General features: G+C 34.6%; 1 protein-coding gene across 2 annotated transcripts in view; it reads left to right on the forward strand.

The window, feature by feature from the left end:
* LOC145681070 (amidophosphoribosyltransferase-like) overlaps nt 1-19,536 on the forward strand; it is a 172,264-nt gene extending 152,728 nt beyond the window's left edge. For both annotated transcript variants that reach the window (XM_081752427.1, XM_081752426.1), the window contains exons 8-10: nt 1,364-1,585; nt 9,468-9,588; nt 17,826-19,536. In XM_081752427.1, coding sequence (XP_081608553.1) covers nt 1,364-1,585; nt 9,468-9,588; nt 17,826-17,965 — 483 coding nt within the window. In that variant the 3' untranslated portion in view covers nt 17,966-19,536. The remainder of the gene's footprint in view (nt 1-1,363; nt 1,586-9,467; nt 9,589-17,825) is intronic.
* The last annotated feature ends 2,845 nt before the right edge of the window (nt 19,537-22,381 follow it).

Below are 22,381 nucleotides of genomic sequence, written 5' to 3' on the forward strand. Positions count from 1 at the left end.
GGATTAAAAAGTTGAATTTCGGTATGTGATCTTGATGCGTCACGGCATCTTCCGAGTAGGAAGTAAGCAAATGAATAATCATATTACTTCTTTCTTCCTTTATTTATTGACCTATTTTGCATACAGTTGAAATTGTTTTCGAATAAGCATAAAGATGTCAAATTATAAAATGAAAGATGCACTTGATTTGAACTGGACATTTTTCTGAGCACAAGGAATAGCCTCTTGGTTAAAAAAATGAGTGACTAAAGTGCGTTATAATAGTATCTGATTTCAAAAATTAGGAGAAAGGTTTGTAAAAAATACTGTATTTATGTCCGGGAAGACAATATAACTGAAATCTGTGAAATACTTGACAAATTATTTGATTCGGCCGTGACATGTACTAAGAACTCCCAGCTGGATGATACATGGAAATATTTTCAAGTTCCTTCACGTTTTAGAAAGGATTTACCAGCCCATTATTAAACAACTTATTTGGATTTCCATGGAATAATCTTGTGAAACTATGGAAACCGGTGATGATTTATTTTTGTTCAACTATAAGAGAAGTCGGGAGTGATAATTGCAGACAGTTTGTAGCTAATACATTTCCATAGCTATGGTTGTCTACTAGTAATACCAACAACGAATCAACCTTCTCCCTCCTAGGTACAAAGTACGGACTAATTGTAAATGAAAGACGAACTAATTTGAAACGTGATGCTATCAAAATCTGTAACACGCTGTAGTTGAATTATTGTAACTCTATCATTATAACTTAATTATTAATATATTTCAGTGAATTACCAAGGCCGCGATCCCGTAAATAAATAAGAGCATAGAATTTGTTTTAATTATCTCTTTAAAATCGTAGTTTGTAGATGGATGGAGAAAGTAAAACCATAATCTTGAATTGCTTTAGTTGAGTCAATGATTGTAAAAATATATATCATATGATTATTACATTACTAGTATGTATTTGTGCGGGTACGCCTGAAATACCGTTTATTAATATGTGAAAAAAAATTAATTTCAGAAAGCAAAATTTAGCCAGATCCAATGTGAAACTTGTCGAATAATGAAACAAAAAACACGAAGTTGTCATTTGTAGGTAATCATGTGTAATTCGTTAGTTTTTAATATAACACTAAATTACTATTTTAGATTTAGCTTAAAACATTCATGAAAATAAGTATCACTTCGGCCTTAAGCTTTGGTTTTATCCTTTTAAAGTATACATCTGTTTATTCTAAAAATATATTTAAAACCAAAAACACTGTATATATCACAGGAAATACAACTTCACCACGGACTATATGTACAATTGAATATTTCTTATATTCTGTTGATTAACATGCGATTTTTCTTTTCATTTTCTTAGTCTGGAATTCCATTTGCTGAGGTTCTTTGTAAGAACAGGTATGTGGGCCGAACTTTCATCCAGCCAAGTACTCGATTGAGACAGCTAGGGGTAGCAAAGAAGTTCGGTGTTCTAACTGAAAATGTGAAAGGAAAGAAACTCATTCTGATTGATGATTCAATAGTAAGAGGAAACACTATGGGACCTATAATTAAACTACTTAAGGACGCTGGCGTTAAGGAGGTAACGTAACAAACAGAAACTGTTTTATTGCTATTACGAGATATTATTATTATTATTATTATTATTATTATTATTATTATTATTATTATTATTATTATTATTATTATTATTATTATTATTATTATTATTGTAGTTGTTTTGCTTTAAATTGATCTCACCCCAGTAATTCTACTGAAGGCGTCTGTCTCCATACATTCCAAAATATATAATATTGTGTGTATGTTGTAAAATTCTCCTGTGAGGAAGTAGGTAGAGCGTGGTAGAGTAAAATTATATGTCCGGAATCTTATCCCAGTACCGGTTTTTATTATAATATCCACTACAAACAGTATCCTACAAGAATGGTACAATAATGCAATTTTTCTAATACAAGGTAGAGAAAGTAGACCCAAGGCCCGAGCAGCCTGGGGGAGGCCCTCCACAGGGCTCCACAGCAAGCTAGGTGAAATGGTTTAGGAATCCCCAGTGCTACAAAGCAATCGGAGAGGGGGTTTGGAAGTCACAGAACTCCGAAGCAAGTTAAGTGACGGAGATTAGGAATTCCGACATAGCTCCGAAGTAACGTAAGCGGGAGGCAAGGAAATGCCTAGAGTTCCGAACACTTTGGGTCGGGTATCTCCTAGAGCTCCGGACAAGCTAAAGGAGGGGTGACTAGTCGCAGAGTGGTAGCTGTCGTTGAAATCGTGTTGGTTATATAGGTGCTCCGGGTGAGCGGTGGCGCTGCTGTTCCCTCGTCACTGGGTGACTGCTGGTGTCGCTGCAGTCTCCGTCGTCTCATAAGGTATATGTAATTGTTTATAAACAGGAGCACGTGGTACATTACAATATGGTACGTTATTTCTTGGTAATACTGGCGACATTTCTGAACGAAATTTGTTGGGAAGTAGCCCATTGTCCGAGGAATAAAAATCGCTACATTTGGTGGCTGATCTCGGCCAGAGATAGGCTTGGTTCGGCAACAGAGGCTGCGTTTCACAGCTTTGCTCGCTGGCAATTTCTGAGTTCGGTTCATCTCAGATTATTATTATTATTATTATTATTATTATTATTATTATTATTCAAAATATTAGTAATAGTAAAAGAATAACTAAAATAGAAATTTTGAAAGGAGAAAAGTAAGCGTTATTATGACTCTAATCGCGTATGGAGTCATTATAGTAAGTGTATAGAGCGTGACTGTTAGTTTTAAGTTTAACGTCCTACGATTAGACTTCTGAAGCTAAAGGAGACGGATAATTTAATGAAACTAAATACTTGTGAAATTATTTTTTTGTGCTCTCCCACCGAGAATCAAACCCTGAACTACGTATACCAAAGGCATACATACTAGCAACTACACCATCAGAGAGAGAGAGAGAGAGAGAGAGAGAGAGATACTCATGGCTGCTAGCGTTAAATGCAATGGTAGTATCAAGTAATTATTGGATGTAGATAAATTACGAATTAAGAAGAGTTCTGAAAATGGGGTTAATATTGAAGGAATCTGAAAAGTTGTGCAGAGGTGCCAATAAAACTACTAGCTCGTATTCATAATATAGTAGATGTAGGTGTAAGCTTTACAAATGAAACATTGAAGCAAATGAAACAAATGTTTATTTTCCAAACTTAATTTCTCGTTACAATGTTTGTTCCAAAACATGGAATCTCGATCTGTGCGTATACACAAATGATTCAAGTTAATTTTAAAACTTTTCAATTTAAGGGCAAAAATAAGCAGGAACTTCGAAAAGTGGATTTCATGACACACAAAGTGAATTGTTATTCATTGAGTATTAATCCCTATTTCGAAAAGTGATCAAATACAGGATAAGACAAGATGATAGTCCCAATTTCAGAAATTTATTTTATGATATTTTATGAAGTCTAATGAACATGTTAGTGCGAGAAATGCACTTCGAAAGGTTAACTTTCAAAGTGTACTTTGCATGCAGTTTTTCCACTTTGTAGTGCTAAGAGTTAACAGCGAGCAGCTGAGGAAAATAGCGTTGACTGGAGAACCGAGATCTTTCTTTGTGCTTGATTATCATGTAAACACAGGGCCGGCGCGAGGGGGGGGGGGGGTCGAGCCGTGCCACTGCCCAGGGCGGCAACTCCAATGGGCGGCAAAATTTGAAAAAAGAAAAGAATATTATCAAAATATAATGCTTCGTTATAGGCCCACATGGAAAAATAAAATTGTGTTCAACTGAGAATGTAATTGAACTTACTTCACTCACATTCATGAAATTCAGAACATTCCCTTCATTTTCAGTTATCAAACTACTAGTCACAGGTATCTCATTCAATATTTCCCTTGCCGTCTTTCTGCTACAGAGCACATGACAATAATCGTTCGTTGTGTACAAATTACACACAATAATGGAGAATACCTCGTAAAAATTTGCTAACACTTTCTTAGTTTCGTACCGATAATAGACACCACTGGTTTAGGACTGACAGAAGAAATAATTAAACAGCTAAAGGAAATGAATATTCCTATCGAAGACATAAGGGGCCAAGGATATGACAATGATTCCAATATGAAAGGCAAACATTCAGGTATTCAGAAGAGAATTTTAGAAATGAATTCCCGAGTCTTCTACGTTCCTTGCAGTAGTCATTCACTAAATCTTGTCGTTAACGATGCAGCCACAGCATCTTAGTACGCCGTTTCTTTCTTTTTTTTTTTTTTTTTTTTTTTTTTTGTATAGTTAAAAAGTTTTTTTTTTTTTTTCTTTCTTTCTTTCGTCAGTTCAACGTTGGGCCATACTAAAGGATCATATTAGTAGTCTTACTTTAAAACCATTAAGCACCACAAAGTAGGAGAGCCGAATTGATGCTCTGACTCTACTTACGTTAGATATCAAATAGGGGAGGCTTATGATGCCTTACTTCAAATAAGTAACAACAATAGAACAGATAGAATAGTCACCCACGATGCTCTGTATATAGTAAACCAGCTCCGTGACTTATACTTTCCTTTGCTCACTTGATATCCGGTATGACATTTTACTCCACGTAAACATAGTAAGCAAAAGTCCCCAAAGCATTCATTCTCATGTGTTGGATGCAGTCGGGTTTCTCGAAAATATATCTGAGTGCTTTGAAAGAGGCAGAAATGATATAAAGTTTCATTCTTACTTAGTTTATGCGATGGAGTTAGCATCAGCATTGTATATGGATGATCCATGGATAGGTACTACACTGGCTCGAAGGCGAAAGAAGAGAGTGTTTCAGTACGAGTCAGAGGATGAAGCAATTAAAGATCCACAAATAAGATACAAGATCGATTTTTATTACTAAGTTCTAGACGTGATTGTGTTAGCTTTAAGAGAGATGTTTGAGCAACTTAAACATCACAGCGAGTATTTCGATTTTCTTTACGATATAAGTAATCTTAAAGATATTATGCTACCTGAACTTTTGTCTGAAAATTGTACTGAACTTGCCAGCATTTTAACACACGAAGAATCGAAAGATATTAATCCTAGTGATTTGGAAGATGAACTAAAAGCGCTATCCGCTATAATTAAGCCTAAAAGTTCATCAAAAGAGATTTTAAGATTAATGAAATGAAATGAAACCTTTGAGTTTTACGTCCCACGGTTATGCTGGTGCTGGGACGTAAAGGAAATGTTGAAGATGAGAAATGAATGAAATGGTGAAGTAAAGAAAGTGGGAGGAAACGGGAGAACCCCAAGAAAACTCACGAGCACGGTTTGTCCACCACAAAGTCCACACGGCGCGAGCTGCGATCGCACCAGGGACCCCAAGCACTTGAGGTGAACGCTCTACTACTGAGCCACCGCGCCCCCTTAAGATTAATTAAGGAACACGACTTTGCTCCCAATGTCAGTGTGGCACTTAGGATTTTGTTAACCTTACCGGTAACAGTGACAAGTGGAGAAAGAAGTTTTTCGAAACTTAAGCTTATTAAAAACTATCCACGTTCTTCCATGTCTGAAACACGCTTGAATGGTCTAGCGACGATGTGAATAGAACACGAATTGGCAGAAACATTGGAATACTCGAATGTGATACAGAAATTTGCTCATATCAAAGCACGAAAAGTTTCTTTCAATTAAGGTATGTTACATTTTATGTATCTCCATTGTATTCAGTAAATTATAAGGCTTAGGTTAATCACTTAGCTTGCCGTAATATCTGATTCACTATATTATCTTCATTCTCCATACTCTATTGGAAACACCTTTTTGATATAAAATGAGCTTAAAAATTAAAATTCTTAGTCGTGACTAAAACATATATTTTTTAAAATTTTTAATTTTTGCATTCGCTTCTGCATATCACAGATATACAGCGAAATCGAGCATACTGAATATTGTGTCATGCGTGTAGTCGTTTAAATATTACGTAAACATTCGAGAAGGGTAGTTCAATTGTTTATTTATTTTTCCATTTCATACATGTTTTTAAATAGGGCATCTTACTTTTTCGCGACACTTGAACGTCTTCTGTCAAAATAAGGTTTCGGAATTAAAGGGGCGGCATGTGAAAGTTTCGCCCAGGGCGGCAAAACTGCTAGCGCCGGCCCTGTGTAAACAAGTATGTGATTGGTGTGCAACGGCATTTTCGTACCAAATATCGAAGAGATCCACCTACGGGGAAGGCCATTTGTAAGTGGTATGAACATTACAGAGATTCGGACTGCATCTGAAAAAAAAAAAAAAAAAAAAAAAACTCGACTGGCTACTGGTAGATAGTGGAACGAGTTTGCGTAGACTATCGGCTTGATGTGTGTCTTGTTACGTGAGGTGCTCACAAAGAAAACTTGTAGTATGTTTGGAAAGAACTTTGACAGTTCACCTTTCTTAGCACGTGTATCTCAATAATATAAGCTCATTAGAGTTCACAGAATAAATTTCTGAAATCAGATATGATTTTGATTTTGACTTGCCCTGTATATTAGAACTGCAACATACCTACTTTTTTTTAATAGCAGATGAAACCAGTAATATTTCAGTTTTTGTGCATTTTTTTTTTATTATTATTTAAAAATAAATGAATATTTATTGAGAATATATTCCACAAGGCTTCAGCTCAGAATGTGTTATGTAAAACTCTTGCACTGTCAAGGACTATGTTAGAACAAGTTGCTAACGTGGATTCTGCGTCCAAGCTCAACTTCAATATTGGAAAAGAAAGCTGTGTTTGTACATTAATTGAAAGAAGTTTTCTAAATCTTATGTTAGACCATTCCCTAAAACTAATATCAGAATGTTAAAGTATATTAAAGAGTAATTTCGTCGGAATACACAAAAAGATGATCTCTTTCCACTAATTTACATCATTATACTAAAAGATGGATAAATTTTGTTCTCCAGGATGGATAGTAAGGTACCTTGTATTATCCTCAGTTTGACCAATTGTAACTATACTGAATTACAGGATTTTTTTCCCCCTGGCAGTTTGTAATAATGACTGACTGATCTTAGTTCTGAACCAAACTTATTAGTATTTTAGGTTTTTACGTTGTCGATCTTGGTTGGGGTTGGCATATTGATACCACAGATGCTGTCCTGCAAGCAAAAGTCTTTCAGTTTCTGAAGGCCAATAAAATTATTGCTACGGTTCCAATAACTGCTCAGTATATAAGGAACTTTGAATCATTCTGAATTTAGAAAATGAATAAGGCTAGTGATGATTCGTGGATTTTTCTGTTTTAGTGAAAGGAGACCTGGTTAAACAGTGGAGGAAGCATAATACTTTCAAACTAATCCACACTGTAAATCCGCGACAGTTAATAACGAATTATTAAACGTTAAATTTAATGTACAGCTTTCTGAACACACAACCGCAGACATAGCCATCGAAATAAAATATTAACTTTAAGCGAGTACAGCAATATAATCAGCCGTCACAGGATGCCTTTAATTTTTTTGCTAACTTCAATATTATTTGTTACTATTATTATTATTATTATTATTATTATTATTATTATTAATATTAATAATAATAATAATAATAATAATAATAATAATAATAATAATAATAATAATAATAATAATAATATCATCATCATCATTAGACTTCCGAAATATGCTATGTGTAAGTGTCGGAAGTCTTACAAGAACGGCTGGGTCCATATGTCAACAGGTGTCAGAGCAGAAATTGTAAGAAATCTCGCGATTTTTTTTCCCAATCGATTCAGCGTCCCAAGAATAGGTTACACCTCCCGTTAACCTTCAATTCAAACTGGAAGTTTTTCAAATTAACCATTTCCATTTTAAATATTTATCGCCATAGAAAACAGTAACATAGCGAAAATAGTTTTTTGTAAATTTATTTATTTATTTATTTGCCTGTTTTGCATACAAATGAGAGTATTCTCGAGTAACGTTTAAGTATCATAAGGTAACATATCATGAGTGTCCGAAACACTCTACCAAAACCGAAAGTGGTTCAAATTTACTATTACTTGTACTTTCAGTACTGATTGTCATAGAGGAAAAGCGGTAAAATAAATAAATAAATAAATAAATAAATAAATAAGCATAAAAAAATCAAGAAGTGATTTTTTTTTTGCAATTGATTCAGCCTTCCATGAATAGGCTCTAGCTTTTCCGTAAACCCTCTGTTCAAACTGGAAGTGATTCAAATTAACCATTTCCGATTTCAACACTTATCGTCATAGAACGAAAACGATAACAGAAAACGAGAAGCAGTGTTTTGCAAACGATTTAGCGTCTCAAGAAAACATATTATTACCACTCCTAATGCTCTACCAAAATCGGAAGTGGGTCAAGTGTACTATTACTTCCGGTTTCAATACTGATTTCCATAAAGCAATAATGGTGAGAGATATCTGAAAGCGGTTTCTTGCAATCATTTCAGCGTTCCAAGAATATGCTCCATCTCCGTAAACCCTCTGTTCAAACCAGAAGTGGTTAATAACCATTTCCGGTTTAAACGTTTATCGCTATAGAACGAAAACGGTAACAAATAGCGAGAGCGAGTTTTTTAGCAAACGATTCAGCATCTGAAAACATATGATGACTCTTTGCAACATTCTACGGAAACAGGAATTGGTTAAAATTTACTAATACTTACGATTTCAGTACTTATTTTCATAGAGCTAAAACTATATATAAGATCTATCGAAAAGGAGTTTTTCACAGAGATTCAGCGTCCCAAGAATGAGTTTTGTCTCTACTTTTATTTACATATTCAAACAGATATTGGTAAAATTTTACAATTTCCGGTTATAACACTGATAATGGATAAAACGCGCGTAATGGATAAAACGGAAATAGATAGCGATAACTAGTTTTTTAATAAGGATTCAATACGGCAAGAATATGTTTCACCTTTGATTTTATTCCTTTATTGGAACTGAAAGTGATAGACATCAATTAACATTTCCGGTTTCAATATTAATGTCCATAGAGGTACCGGTATCTTTGATCTTATTTCTCTATTCAACTAGTTATAAAAATAATAATAATATTAATAATAATACCTAGGTACTAAATATTTTTGCATGATGTGTATATATATTCTGCTTGCATGTGCCTTATGCTTTCAGCTTGTAAAAGATATTACATGTTTCTCCTTTATAAAATGTATTTTTATTTTAATATTTTGTAATCCACTTCAATAATATTGTGTATATTTATGTATTTTATACTTTTGCATGATGCATACATTCTACTTTCGTGCGCCTTATACTTGTATATACATATTTTTTTCTTTTCATTTTCACTTATTTTTATTTCTTTTTGGCGCATTTGTGGCAGAAATGCTGTTTGTGTCAATAAACATATTCAAATATTATTCTCAGTCTTTTCGAGATTACTAAGTAATACATCATAAAGTTTGCATTGACTTAATAACACTCGAAGGTAAAGCAACTATATTATCAGAATTCCATTATTCCTTACAGGTACATGTGCGTATTGCATCACCGCCATTGAAATATCCTTGCTACATGGGAATTAATATTCCCACAAGAGAAGAATTAATTGCTAATAAACTAGATTCTTGCCAATTAGCTCAGTATGTGGGTAAGTGAATTCGTAATTTCTTTAGATGTTTAGGTGTTCTCATTATCGGCGTCTAATTTTCTGTTGACCCTCACTTGTCCTATTCTGTTTCCTCTGTGTCCTGTTCGTTTAACGTAAGAGAAAGCTTGGCAAAGTGTGAACTAACGACACTGTTGTCATAAAAAAGGAGCGACATTTTATATGCAGAGTTGGCAACATTGATGGAGCTGAGCATGCCGTAGTATTCTGTGCTAAAACATTTTATTTTTTCGTTACATGTTCGTCTTTGGCCCAGTTAAGAAGAAAAAAGAAAGATATTCAAAACTGGTTTTTGCAATTTTCATCTCCAGCACATTTATTTCTACCCCATATTCTTCACAGCCCTTCCTCAAGATTGAAAAGAGGAAGCGAAACTGACTAGGAAAATTTCTCTCTTTTGTCTTTTTTAAAAATTTTAAATTTATTTTTTATTTATCTCTGAACCCGAACTATTCCTCCTCATTTTTTTAATCTTCGCCTCGTCCTTCTCTTTCCTGCCAGGCCTCCCGACCATTCCTTTAAAGAAGAAAAAAAAAAGAAAAGAAAAGAAAGAAAGAAAGAAAGAATTGGTTGACAGTGCGAGGAAACGGAAGTACCATAGAACATTTCCAATAAACAGAAAGATTGATTTAAAAAAAAAAAAAAAAACGAACTACCCTTTCCCGATTTTTCTCAGGGAAATAACTTGAATCTTCTCTCTCATTCTTTGTGAAAATTTTACTATCTTCAACAATCCCTCTCTTCTCTCTCAGCGAAAGAGAGAGGATGAGGTGATAGTGACCTCTCTCTGTCCTCAGTGACATAACTAGGGGGGGGGGGGCAAACGGAGCTTATGCCCCGGGCGCCAGATGGGGGGCGCAAAACGGGGTAAATATTTATTTTCACTATAAGGCAAGGAAAGGAATTTTAGCAAACTAAAGATCATAAAAATTTACCTCTGAAACTTAACAGAACAACGACGACTCACCAATCTTAGGATCATATCCATAGAGCATAAGTTAGCTTCAAAGTTATCTGTTGAGGACATTGTAAAAATCTTTGGAGTCAAAAGTTATTTTTAGTTCCAACTTTTTGTATTTTCATTTAACAAGAGATCAATTTAAGAGATTTGAAAAATTTCCGAGTATAATACTCGAGACAACTTGACTGTTTGCCATAGTTAAATATTCTATTCTAAAGCAACAAACTGCTGATTCATTCTACGCACATACCCATCCCGATATAATTGCAAAAACATTGTAGTTTGCAAGTATTATGATAAGACTACAAGAATATGTCAAGCTTGCTACTCTCAGATTATTTGGCAATCAAATACTAATTAGTTTGGTGTTTATCATGCACTAAAAATTAAATTATGTACTGCAATTTTGAAATCAAGCTTTACCACTTGAAAAAAAAGGTGAAATAGGAGAATTACTGTGTGATGCCAATATCAGGTGTATTTGGGAAGCGTTTTCGTTTGGTTGATGTGTGGGGAACGGGGCGCTAAGGAGAAATCTTGCCCCGGGCGACAACTATCATAGTTGCGTCGCTGTCTGTCCTCTGCTGAACATCGCCTTCTCTATATAAAATATTCACATTCATCTTTCTTTATTTCCTATCCTGACCGATTCCGACAGGGATACATTCTTTATTCATGTTTCGGGAAAAAGGCAGTTACAATCCGGGGAAATAGGAGAAAGAAGGGAATGGAAGCAGCTTGAATGAAGAGAGCAGAGAGAGAGAGCAGACGAAAAAAAGGAAAGAGAAATGAGTAACAAAGAAAAAAATATTAGAAGATGAAGAAGGTAAGAAAAAAAAGGAGTAGAACTTTTCTCTCACTTTTCCTTGTCTTGCAAGTTCTCATCTCTCTCTCTTTCTTTCTGTTTCTTTTTCTCTTTGTCTCTTCCTTCCTCTCTCTCTTCAAGTTAAGTCCTCTTTCCTTTATTCTACTTTTAAAGGCAGAGAAGGAGTAAATGAAAAAAATTAAAAGAAAATAAGTATTTGTTAAATGGAAAGAGGTAACATTGCAAAGAAAACAATTAATTTTGGAATAATCTTTCCGATTCTACAAAGAGCTGCTTAATGCATGTTCTGTTGCAAATTCAAATAAGGGGAATTTATTGGCAGATACTACATTTTCCACAAAGTATTCCGTGCGTTATAAGAAGTTTGAAGATTCCTTACCTGTTTGATGGTGTTAGTAAATGGTTCAGTCTCCAGTAAAAAATTATATAAATTAATAGGTTCATTTTAAACGAAAGGCGAGAGTATTGCACAATATTAAATTATCTAAGGACTTTACACTAAGAACGATATTGTACCGTGGGCAGGGAATCAGTTATTAGCTCAGATTACAACTACTAAAAGCTAAACTAAGGGTAAAACATGAGGATGGGAACTGATGTTCTGCACGAAACCTAATTGATAAGAGGTACGTTTGAATGCAATGAAATTCAAATGGTTTAATTTTATATAAAAAAAGAGACTACAGTAGATTTCCGAGTATCCGGCCTAATATGGCAGAAGGGCAGGCCGGATAGGCCGATGTTCACTGTAGTAGATTTAAAAACATTAAGCATACCAAAAAACAATTTACGAGTACAATACTGTACAGTTATAATCAGGAACAGCGGCAAGCGTACTGTATTGAGGTTCGTTACACACTGACGCAACAATGAGCAAGGAGCAGAACGCTGCTCTTTTCTTGTCACAACTTGTATTTTGCACACGACACGTAGGAGGATCGTAGCAGGCGCCCGCTTCCAATGCCTTGGCAATGTTGCCAATTCAACGCCTTGCCTTCCTCATTTAATTATGACAAAAGAAAACTAGGCCGGGTAGTTGAGAGTCGGATACTCGAAAGTCTTACTGTAGTTTCATTTATTCATTTCATTCATTTTATTTATCCTCCATTCTGTACAAACTTGGAAATAATTTTCCGATAGTACATGGGATTCGTCATGGTTAATTGATGCAGTACATATATTAGACACATTTGTTAAACATAATTCATACATTTATACATTACAGTAATTTGAAATATCATTATACCAATACTACAGCATACCTTATACATAAATGAACCTATCTTGTTACTTTGCTACTACTATTTACATTGTGACTATTTAACTGATTATATTCATCTATTGTATAGAAGCAATGTGACAATAGGTATTCTTTTAATTTTCTTTTGAATGTAACATTAGACTTGATTACCTTTAATTTGTTTGGTAACTTATTGTATAGCATAATACCAGCATACTTTACTCCCTTTTCGTACATTGCTGTTCTATGGTTTGGTGTATGAAAATTAGTCTTTTTTTCTTGTGTTATAACCATGCACGTCACCGTTTGTTGTGTACTCATTTATATTGGATCTTACAAATTCTATTAAGCAATATATATATATACAAACCTGGTAAAGGTAGTATAGCTAGTTCTTTAAAATATTTCCTACAGGACTCTCGGGGTCCTACACCAGCTAGGATTCGTACAACTCTTTTTTGAAGAACAAAAATTTACTACTTTTTACAGTATTTCCCCAAAATATTAATCCATATCTTAATATAGATTCAAATGAGCAGTAATATAATATTTTTGCTGTATTTCGGTTTATAGTATTTTTGATGGTTTGTACGGCAAAACACATTTTTCTTAACCTATTCGCAATTTTTTCTATATGATAATCCCATTTTAAATTTGCTGATATATGTACACCTAAAAATTTTACAGAACTAACTTGTTTTATTTCGTTTTCTCCTATTTTTATACTTCCTTGATCGAGATTGTTGTTTGTTAATTTAAAGCTTATTGATAAGGTTTCTTCTGAATTTACTATTAACTTATTATGATCAAACCAGTTCGTTAGCTGTTTTACGGTGTTTTCTATGTTAGTATTTAATCGTTGATGGTTTTCGCCTGTTATTGCTACACTTGTCATCCGCGAATAATGTGGCTTTTGCAAAGTTTAAATTATCCGGGAGATCGTTTATATATAGCAAAAAAAGTAATGGCCCAAGAATTGATCCTTGTGGTACGCCGCATTTTATTTTATTCATTGTAGATGTGAAAGTTGTTAATTTTGGATTTCTCCCATCTACTCTAGTTATTTCCACCACCTGCATTCTATCTCTCAAATATGACCGAAACCAGTTTCTTATTACTCCTCTTATTCTACATTTCTCTATTTTATATAAAAGTTCTCTATGAGGCACTAAGTCAAACGCTTTTGTAAGGTCTAAAAACAATCCTATGCACTTATTTCTTTTATCCAGTAGTTCGCTTACGTAATTCAGATATTGGTAAATAGCGGTTTCCGTTGATTTTCCATGAATAAATCCATGTTGATCTTTTGAAATTGTTCCAGTACTTTGTAAATACAGTGTAACCTGTTTGTTCATTGCTAATTCTAATATTTTCGCAAATGTTGTAATAAGAGAAATCGGTCTATAGTTACTGATATCCATTTTATCCCCCTTTTTATAAATTGGTTTAACTTTGGTAACTTTTAATTTATCAGGAAATACTCCTGTTTGGAAAGAAAGGTTTATTAAATAGCATAAAACTTCAGCTAGAGAACTGTTTTCAACATTTTTGATAAGCGCAGGAGGGACTTCATCAATGCCTGCTGACCATTTATTTTTCATTTGATTGATAATTTTAATTACGTCGGTCACATTTACAGGATATATATACATTGAATTTAGATTATTTCTTATGTTAACTTTCCCAAATTGGTTGCTATTTTTGTGTTTGTCATATATTCTACTTAAATTTGTGTAATAAGAATTGAATGTGTCTGAAATCATTTGTGGGTTATGAATTACTTCATCATTGTGTTTTATTTCAGTAATATTTTCTCTTGTTTGATTTATATTTAGTTCATTATTAAACTAATGACCACAACGCTTTGGTCTTATTAGCCGAATGCTGTACTATAGTTTCGTTGTGCATTTGTTTTGCTGCTATAATTACAGGTTTATATATATTTTTATATTTCTTGTAATATTTTTCGAATGTTTCAGTAGAATTTCCTTCCTTCCTTAACAAGTTTAGTGTTTTCATTTTTTGACTGGAAATTTTAATACCCTGAGTACACCATTGTTTGGAAGCTTTTGTTTGTAAAGTAACACACTTTTTGGAAAAAGCTACATTGAAATAGTAACTAAAGTTATCAAGAAAAACGTTCCAGGCTTCATTTACGTCATTGTGCAAAAATACTTCTTCCCAATTTTCATCTTTAATTAGCATTTTAAAGTGCATAATATTATTTGTATTGAAATTCCGCCGATATGCGTGTATTTTTTCTTGTTTCCGTTTTAAAGACGTACTTTTATTTATTGGTACATTAAAGCCTATCTCAGACGGGACTGAAGTAAGGCTGTGGTTCACGATCTAAAACTCACGACCTTACTTAACGATCGTGTGAGAGGTAACTTGCCCTTAGGTCAGGTTGAAATTTTCTGCTGTCTTTATTTGGGTCCTGACTTGGAAGAAATAGAAGCAGTTTCTATTTTCTTCTGGACTTGCATACAACTACCAATCAGAAAAGAGTAACGCCTGACGACATTCAACTTTATTTCTCGCTGTAATTTCAAAACAATGCTGCCTGGACAAGAGAAACATTAATAATATCATATAATCATATGAAAAATATGAATTTTTAGATAATGTGAAGCACGATTTATATTATTTTAGAAAACTGCAAGAATAAAGACCTTAGAGAAGGTATGCAGTGAAGTAAGTAGTGTCCGCCCGAACACAACAGGTGTGAACAAATGTAATTAAATCTTTTAAAAGAATAAAAATAGGTTATTTAAGCATGTTGTGCAACTTGTATACCAAAAAATGTAACATGTTTTAAAAAAGCGTGCAGGTTTATTTATGGCGCACCACTCGAAATAATTGTTCAAAAATTAGAATTCCTTTACTAATTTCCTTCTTATTGTTTTCTAAATGATTTGTGCTGGGCGACATGAAAATATCCACAATGCATAGTTAAAATTCAAGGGGGTATCATAAGCAATTTTTGAAAATTTATAATTCCTTTACTATTTGCCTATAAATACAGGGTCCGGATGCATGCATAAAAACTACAGCCCAAAAAACACAAAACAACCTGCGATAGGTCGCCACTAAAAAGCACGAATGCTATCTAACCGAAGCTGGGGGGTCCCGAGTATTAGCGAGGGTCGCGTCAGTGAAGGTGGGTATCCGCATAAGCGAGGGTAGTGGAAACGAGTGGGTTTTGGCAGTGATATGAGTTTCAATAGCATTTATCAAGGTTTCGTACTAGTAGCGTTTCACTTGTAAACAAAATACAACTTCTGTACACTTGTGTAGAAATTCACCGCTGGTGGAAAATAGTTTTTATACAGGTATCTTTCATATGAACTCACTTATTTTATCCGTCGTAAAGCATTTGTAATAATTTTACACTAGTAATTCTACACATATAAACATAAAATTCAGGTATGGTACGCGAAAAGTAAACCAGCACCAGAAACAGAAACAATGAGAGTTAATTGTCATCAATGTTGTGTGCCCGTCGTGCAATTTTAGGGAATAGTTCTACAATGCTGGCACAATACAGAAAGTCTGGGTGTAGTGCATGAGAGGAGCTCGCGGCGTGGTATAAGTTTACTTTATGGGTTACGTGGGCATTTTTTGTGGGTAGTGAGCTGAGCGGATACACTCAGTACCTATACTAGAAATTTGCTCTTTTTTTATTTTAGCTTTCCGCGCCTGATAACTGTCCTCATTTATATATGTGGACAAGTCTTTGATTTTCAGTTCTACAATCTGGTGGATACAAGGATCTACAGACCTTTTTTCAGCTGATACAGACTCCCTCTTGTTCGTATCTCGCTGCCGAATTTTCGGAGTTACTAATTTCAATAGCGTGTTGAATTCCAAATAGTCCACTCTGTAGAATTTTTTTTTTTTTTTTTTTTTTTTTTTTTTTGTAGGAACGGGGATCTTCTGTATGTAGTTCACTATTCACCATTGAAAATACGGTGCTTTACTGTGCATTATTGGAACGAAGAATTCATTCCCTGACCAGCAGCTCCTCTTTACTCTTTCTCTCTCGTTTTTTGGGGGGAGGGAAGGGCGGATTTTGTCTCAACAACGGAGCAGATATCACTGCTACGGCTATTTCATCTTCGGATGAACTCATATTCTGAAATAGATAAACAATAATATTTACAATTACGACAGTTGATTGCCCTGTGCGTAACACATTCTTCAAGTGTTTTTGTCTGTTTAACACGCCGACCACGAGAGGCTCTGCTGGTAAAACCTTCCTAGTTTTAAGGATCGTCTGAGACCCCTACATCACCTCAGGATAAAAGAAATTGTATGGAAGTTTGAGTTAAGCAACACTGTTAAGTTGTAGCCTGGATTGAGGCCTTAGTTCAGATCCGTGTGAGACGGGCTTAATAGTGAAGAGTTGACCGAGATGGTCAGAAAACCCAGTGTTTGAGGTGACGTGACGTGAGAAAGGTAAAGATTATTAAAATAAGGGGATGAGCACTAGCCTAAATAGTTCCTGGGTGACTGGCGTCGTCCTTGTCTGGAATAGCGAATGGAATCTTTCGTGCGTCTTCCACTCTGGTTGGAAACTGGAGAAATTGAAGCTGGTTGATATCTGGAATCAAATCCTGCCAAGCTGCTAAGGGCGTTGGAGTGAATATACGGTGAGCGTTGCTCTTCATCTCTGCATGATTAATTAATGTTCTGCTAGACTGTTTCTGTGGCGATGTACCTTCAGAACTACAACTCAAAAGGTGGAGTGAAGCAGTCTCCAATGGTATTGAATGTATCTTTCCTCGATGTTACACCTAACGAATTTTCAGAACGATTACTCCTTGAAAACGTGTCCTCTGTCGCTCTGTTAGAACGGGACAACGACTCTTACGTACAATGAACGAGGAAATTCTTGGCTATACAGAAGGGAATATACCAGGAAGGAAAGGAGACTAGTCTTAACATTTATTGGTAACTTTTGCTATAACAATAAAGATGTACATGTTTACTCAAGCTGTCTGAAAATGTACAACAGAAACAACAGTTTTTTGTTGACTAAACAGAAGATTACAATAATTCTGATATGATTTACTTTTAGAAATGAAAATAAACTGATCAAATTATTAATATTAAATTTAACAGTTTATAACAGAAGCACACAACGGTGAGTTGCATCACGATATTCATGTTTTATAATTCTTTTCCTTTAGGTGCCGATAGTTTGGAATATTTGTCTGTAGATGGCCTAGTTGCTGCAGTCCGACATGGCATAAAAGAAATGAACAAAGATGCAATTGGGCATTGTGCAGCATGTTTGACAGGAGAGTATCCCGAACGGCTGGAATGGTAATTCTCTCAATGGCTGATTAAGCAGAAAGTTGGAAAACCTCGCTTTATAATCACATTTACAGTGATTACAATAAAAACGTTGCCATATTAATGCAAATTGCTCCTAAGAGTTAGAGGATTCTGGTAGGCGTAGCTCAGTGTAGTTTGGAGTCAGTAAGATGATATTGAAGATACAGATCTGTTGCCTAAGTTTTACTATCTTATTGTGTAAATTTTTTAAAAAGAACGAAAGCACAAATTTTGTGCTATTTTAGTGTTTAAAAGGTAACTTCCAGTGATGTTATGCTACGAAAAGGCAATGGTACATATTGGAATTGTAGAGGATGTTTAAATGAAGTAATGTGTTCACTTTGTACTTTTCATTCCTTTTTTTAATTATATGTTAGTGCTTCCTGAGTATTTACATTGTAGGAAAGTCATATGTTAGCAGATACAAGAAGCATTTATTTAAATTCAAAGGATGAATGTTATTTTTTCATGCCATATTTTTGTAGAGAAACTACATATTATGTTTACATACATATCAATTTATTTGATATAAAATAAAAGATTTATAGCTTTATACAATTTATTTTTGTGTGTAGAAAATTATCTATAAAGCGTATATTTGTATTGTATGAATATCAAATTTAGAAAATACAAACATGATATTGGTCTATATATATTTTTATACAACATAAACTGCATGTATAAATAAAACCACACTGATCAAAGCACTATAACACTTAAGTAACAGTTTCGGCAAGTCTAATCCAGGAATCTGGGAGACGATTAATACTGTTTTTCTGAGAAAGTCACCTTTAAGCTCCGAGATTTTCTTAAGATGGAATCTCTTCAAGAAATCGTTCTAATATTCAGATTTAGGTGGACTACTGAGACAACATTTTTCTCTGAGTTGGAGCTAATACCTTTCCGATTTTGACATTAGTAGAAGGCTCTTCCTTATTATCGATTTCCTTTGGCGATTCAACTTTTGAGGTTGTTTCATTAGGAGACTTTTTAATAATTTGGTTTACCCGCGCTTAATATGTAGAGCAGCAACATTGTTGCCCAGTTCTTTCTCAATTTTAGCCATAGCCAGAAGATCAGAGCTAGGATTAAGATTCTCATCATCCAGAACAAGAAAACATTCTGCTCTTCGGACTCTGTTTTCCTTTCGTTTCATACGTCTACTTCAAGCTTGCTATTAACTAGTGTCCCAAGTACCTTTCGAGTCCTAAGCGTATTTCCTGTCTCCTCTATTTCCTCTGATATGATCTCTTCAACACCTGAATTGTCGTCCCATTGGATGCGAACTGTAGCTTTTACGAAGATGATATATTGCCGAGGAAAAGGATTGATAATGTGTCTGATACTCAAGGGATAATGTGCCGAAACTGTTACCCAAGGGTTACTAATATTTTTAGTGCTTTGGTCAGTCTAGATTTATTTATGTGTGGAATATTTCCAAAGCTATAATGAATATTATAGAAAAATAAACTACTTACTATCTGCATATTTACTATTTTATTGTACGGAGTACACTACTATATTTTAAGTTTTTATCTATTAAAGAAAAAGACTTGTAAACAATTGTTTTATTATGCTCATATATGGCCCTATTAAGACCTACCTGCTATACATTGCATATACAAGTACTTTTTGGAGTGAATTCATCGAAACAATATACTTAGGTAATTGCATATGTATTCTTTTCTAAGTGCATAAAATCTGCAATTTGGCAATAGTTAAAAAGTAGTAATTGACGCAGAATTCTGTTGTGTAGAATAGTATCTTCATCCATTGAGTCTACAGCGCCGATATAAACACGATAAATACAGAGCATTCTCTCCAACTTTTTAACGTACCACTAATACACTGTTTGGAGTTGGAAAAGTCATATTAACTATTGCAAATTTATTTTACAAACATTATCATAGAGTGAACTGTTGCGACATATTGCAGTGAGAAACAAAATTTGTTTGCATGGCAGTCGAGATGGATGTATATTTTTTAAAAAACCCTGTCGACTCGCTACTTGGGTTTCTTTGATTGTTTCTTAGCAATGAACACAGTTGAAATTATAGTTTTGAAGTAATCAGTAATTGCAAAATGCTTAGAATAATAGTGAAATTAACACATTTATTATTACCTGTTTCCGCTTAGCACACACTATTTACACACCTTGCAAGAATTTCTTCCTCTTCAGACCTGCTTATACCATGGACGGAGTTATGGGGGAGCATGGAGGAGCATTGCCTCTCAACTTTTTCATAAAATATAAACATGACACTTATAAGATGTCACCTACCACACTCGTCTAGATAACATTCCACAGGTCCGAGACTGACCAAAAGGTCTGCCCCCCAGCAGACAATAACTTCGCTCATGGCTTATATTAAATAGTAAATGGAAAGTGACTATTATATTCTTTAATCATACAATTTTCATAATATCCTTTCAGTCAATGTGCTGCGGCTATTTTGTTAATGTACGGGGAGAAGGGGGAATAAACAATTACACAAAGTGGACAATTTACCTGGAAACGCCCTTGAACAACTTTTAAATTAACATATAAAATGCGCTGAAATTTACGATGGAAATATCGACAAAGGAACGTTGTCTAACATACTCTGCAATACCACTAGATTAAGTGTTGCCAACCCAACACTGTTACCTTTTTTAAAAAAGGTTGGAAGGGTCATATTAACAGGTTATTACATATTTCAAATCTACATATTAAACAAACACTTACAATACCACACTTATTACACTTATAATGGCGTTTAATAAGTTTTGCACAGATGGGTATAATATTTTTATTAGTTGCATGATTATTATAAAATTTTAGGTGAACATACTTTGATTTCAACATGGTAATAATTGTTGTTTACTATTGTTCAGAGTTATCCAGTGGACACTGACAGTTGAATAGACATCAGGACCCTACAACGATCGGTAATGGAATTCCTGTCTAAAACCGGTGTGGAGTCTGCCACATTAATTCATAGGAAGTTACTTCCGGTTTATGGGGACGGCGCTAGTATTCAACATTAGTTGCAGCGGTTTAAAAAACCCTAGACTTTTCAGATAAGACCAGAAAATTACGGCCTCCTTTTTCTGGGATCAGAGAAGTGTTATTTTGGTAGACGACTTGGAACATGGCTCCACAATTAACAGAAGCGTTACTGTTTGATACTGGATAAGGTGCGACATCTCTCCAGGCCAAGAGACCGCAACTGCAAGGTAGTCATCAAACTCCATTGTGACGATGCCAAGCCTCACACAGCCATGATGACACAGCAGAAAATCATGAAAATGGGATAGGTCCTGTTTGGTCATCTGAAGACCCATCTGCGAGGAAAAACATTCGACAGTAATGAGGCTCTTATTTCTTGTGTGAAACAATGGTGTAAAAGTCAGCCACCTGAATTTTACCAAACTGCATTCAAGGCATGGAAAGAACGTTGTACGAGATGCGTCACAGCAGATGAAGGCTCGATTGAATGACATGATCTTGTAACCAAAGGATCCAAGTATGTTTACCTAAAATTTCATCTTATTGCAACTAATAACGATATTATAACTATCTGTGCAGAACTTACTGAACTCCATTTATATTTAGTATTACAAGCAACGAGCGCAGCCATCACAAACAACTTTTAGAAGCCTCTACAACAATAATACATAAGTGCAACGGATGGGGCAACAAACAACCAAAATATTTGTGTCGAATACTATAATCATTTCGAATAACAGAAACAAAATTACAAGGAATTAAAAATTCGACTTCGTTCCAAAGGTTTTACTTCGAAAAACTGCTCAGATAATGATACGTAGATAGTTTTCAATAATGTCAAGATCGTAATGCCGTTTTCAGCAACTGGATATTTCAAAATGTTCCAAATATGAGACATATTGTTCAAGTTTTCAATACTGCTTAAAAGCAGGGGTAAAAGTGCAGGGAGCACCGTCCCCACCTCCAAAATGGTATCTTTCTGTCTTGCCTATTCCTGTTTCGCCTACTAGCCTCCAAGCAATATATATCAAGATCTTTACGTTATAAGATCGTAGGCGAAACAGGAATTCATGTTTGGTCTATTCCTGTTTCGCCTACTCTTAAGACAAAGGGAAATTTTTGAGTTGGGGATTTTTCTTGAATTTTATTTTTAATATGAAATCGGTTATTTAGTAAAATAATTTAATATTAACGAAAATGTATCAATAGTGGCGATTTTGAAAACAACTACAATACGAACAACATAGGAGGAAAGTAGATGTATGTACCTTCATTTTTATCAAAAATCATCTTAGCTAGTCGAAAGAAATACTGTGCTCTGATTGGCGTTTCACTGAGAGTAGAACAAATTACGATATCAAAATATGTCTATCTTTGAATCGAAAATTTTAATGAGCCACCGGGAATATAAAACGTGTG

The sequence above is a fragment of the Thermobia domestica genome, chromosome 3 (genome assembly GCF_964235325.1).
Source record: "Thermobia domestica chromosome 3, izTheDome1.hap1.1, whole genome shotgun sequence".
Lineage (NCBI taxonomy): Eukaryota > Metazoa > Arthropoda > Insecta > Zygentoma > Lepismatidae > Thermobia > Thermobia domestica.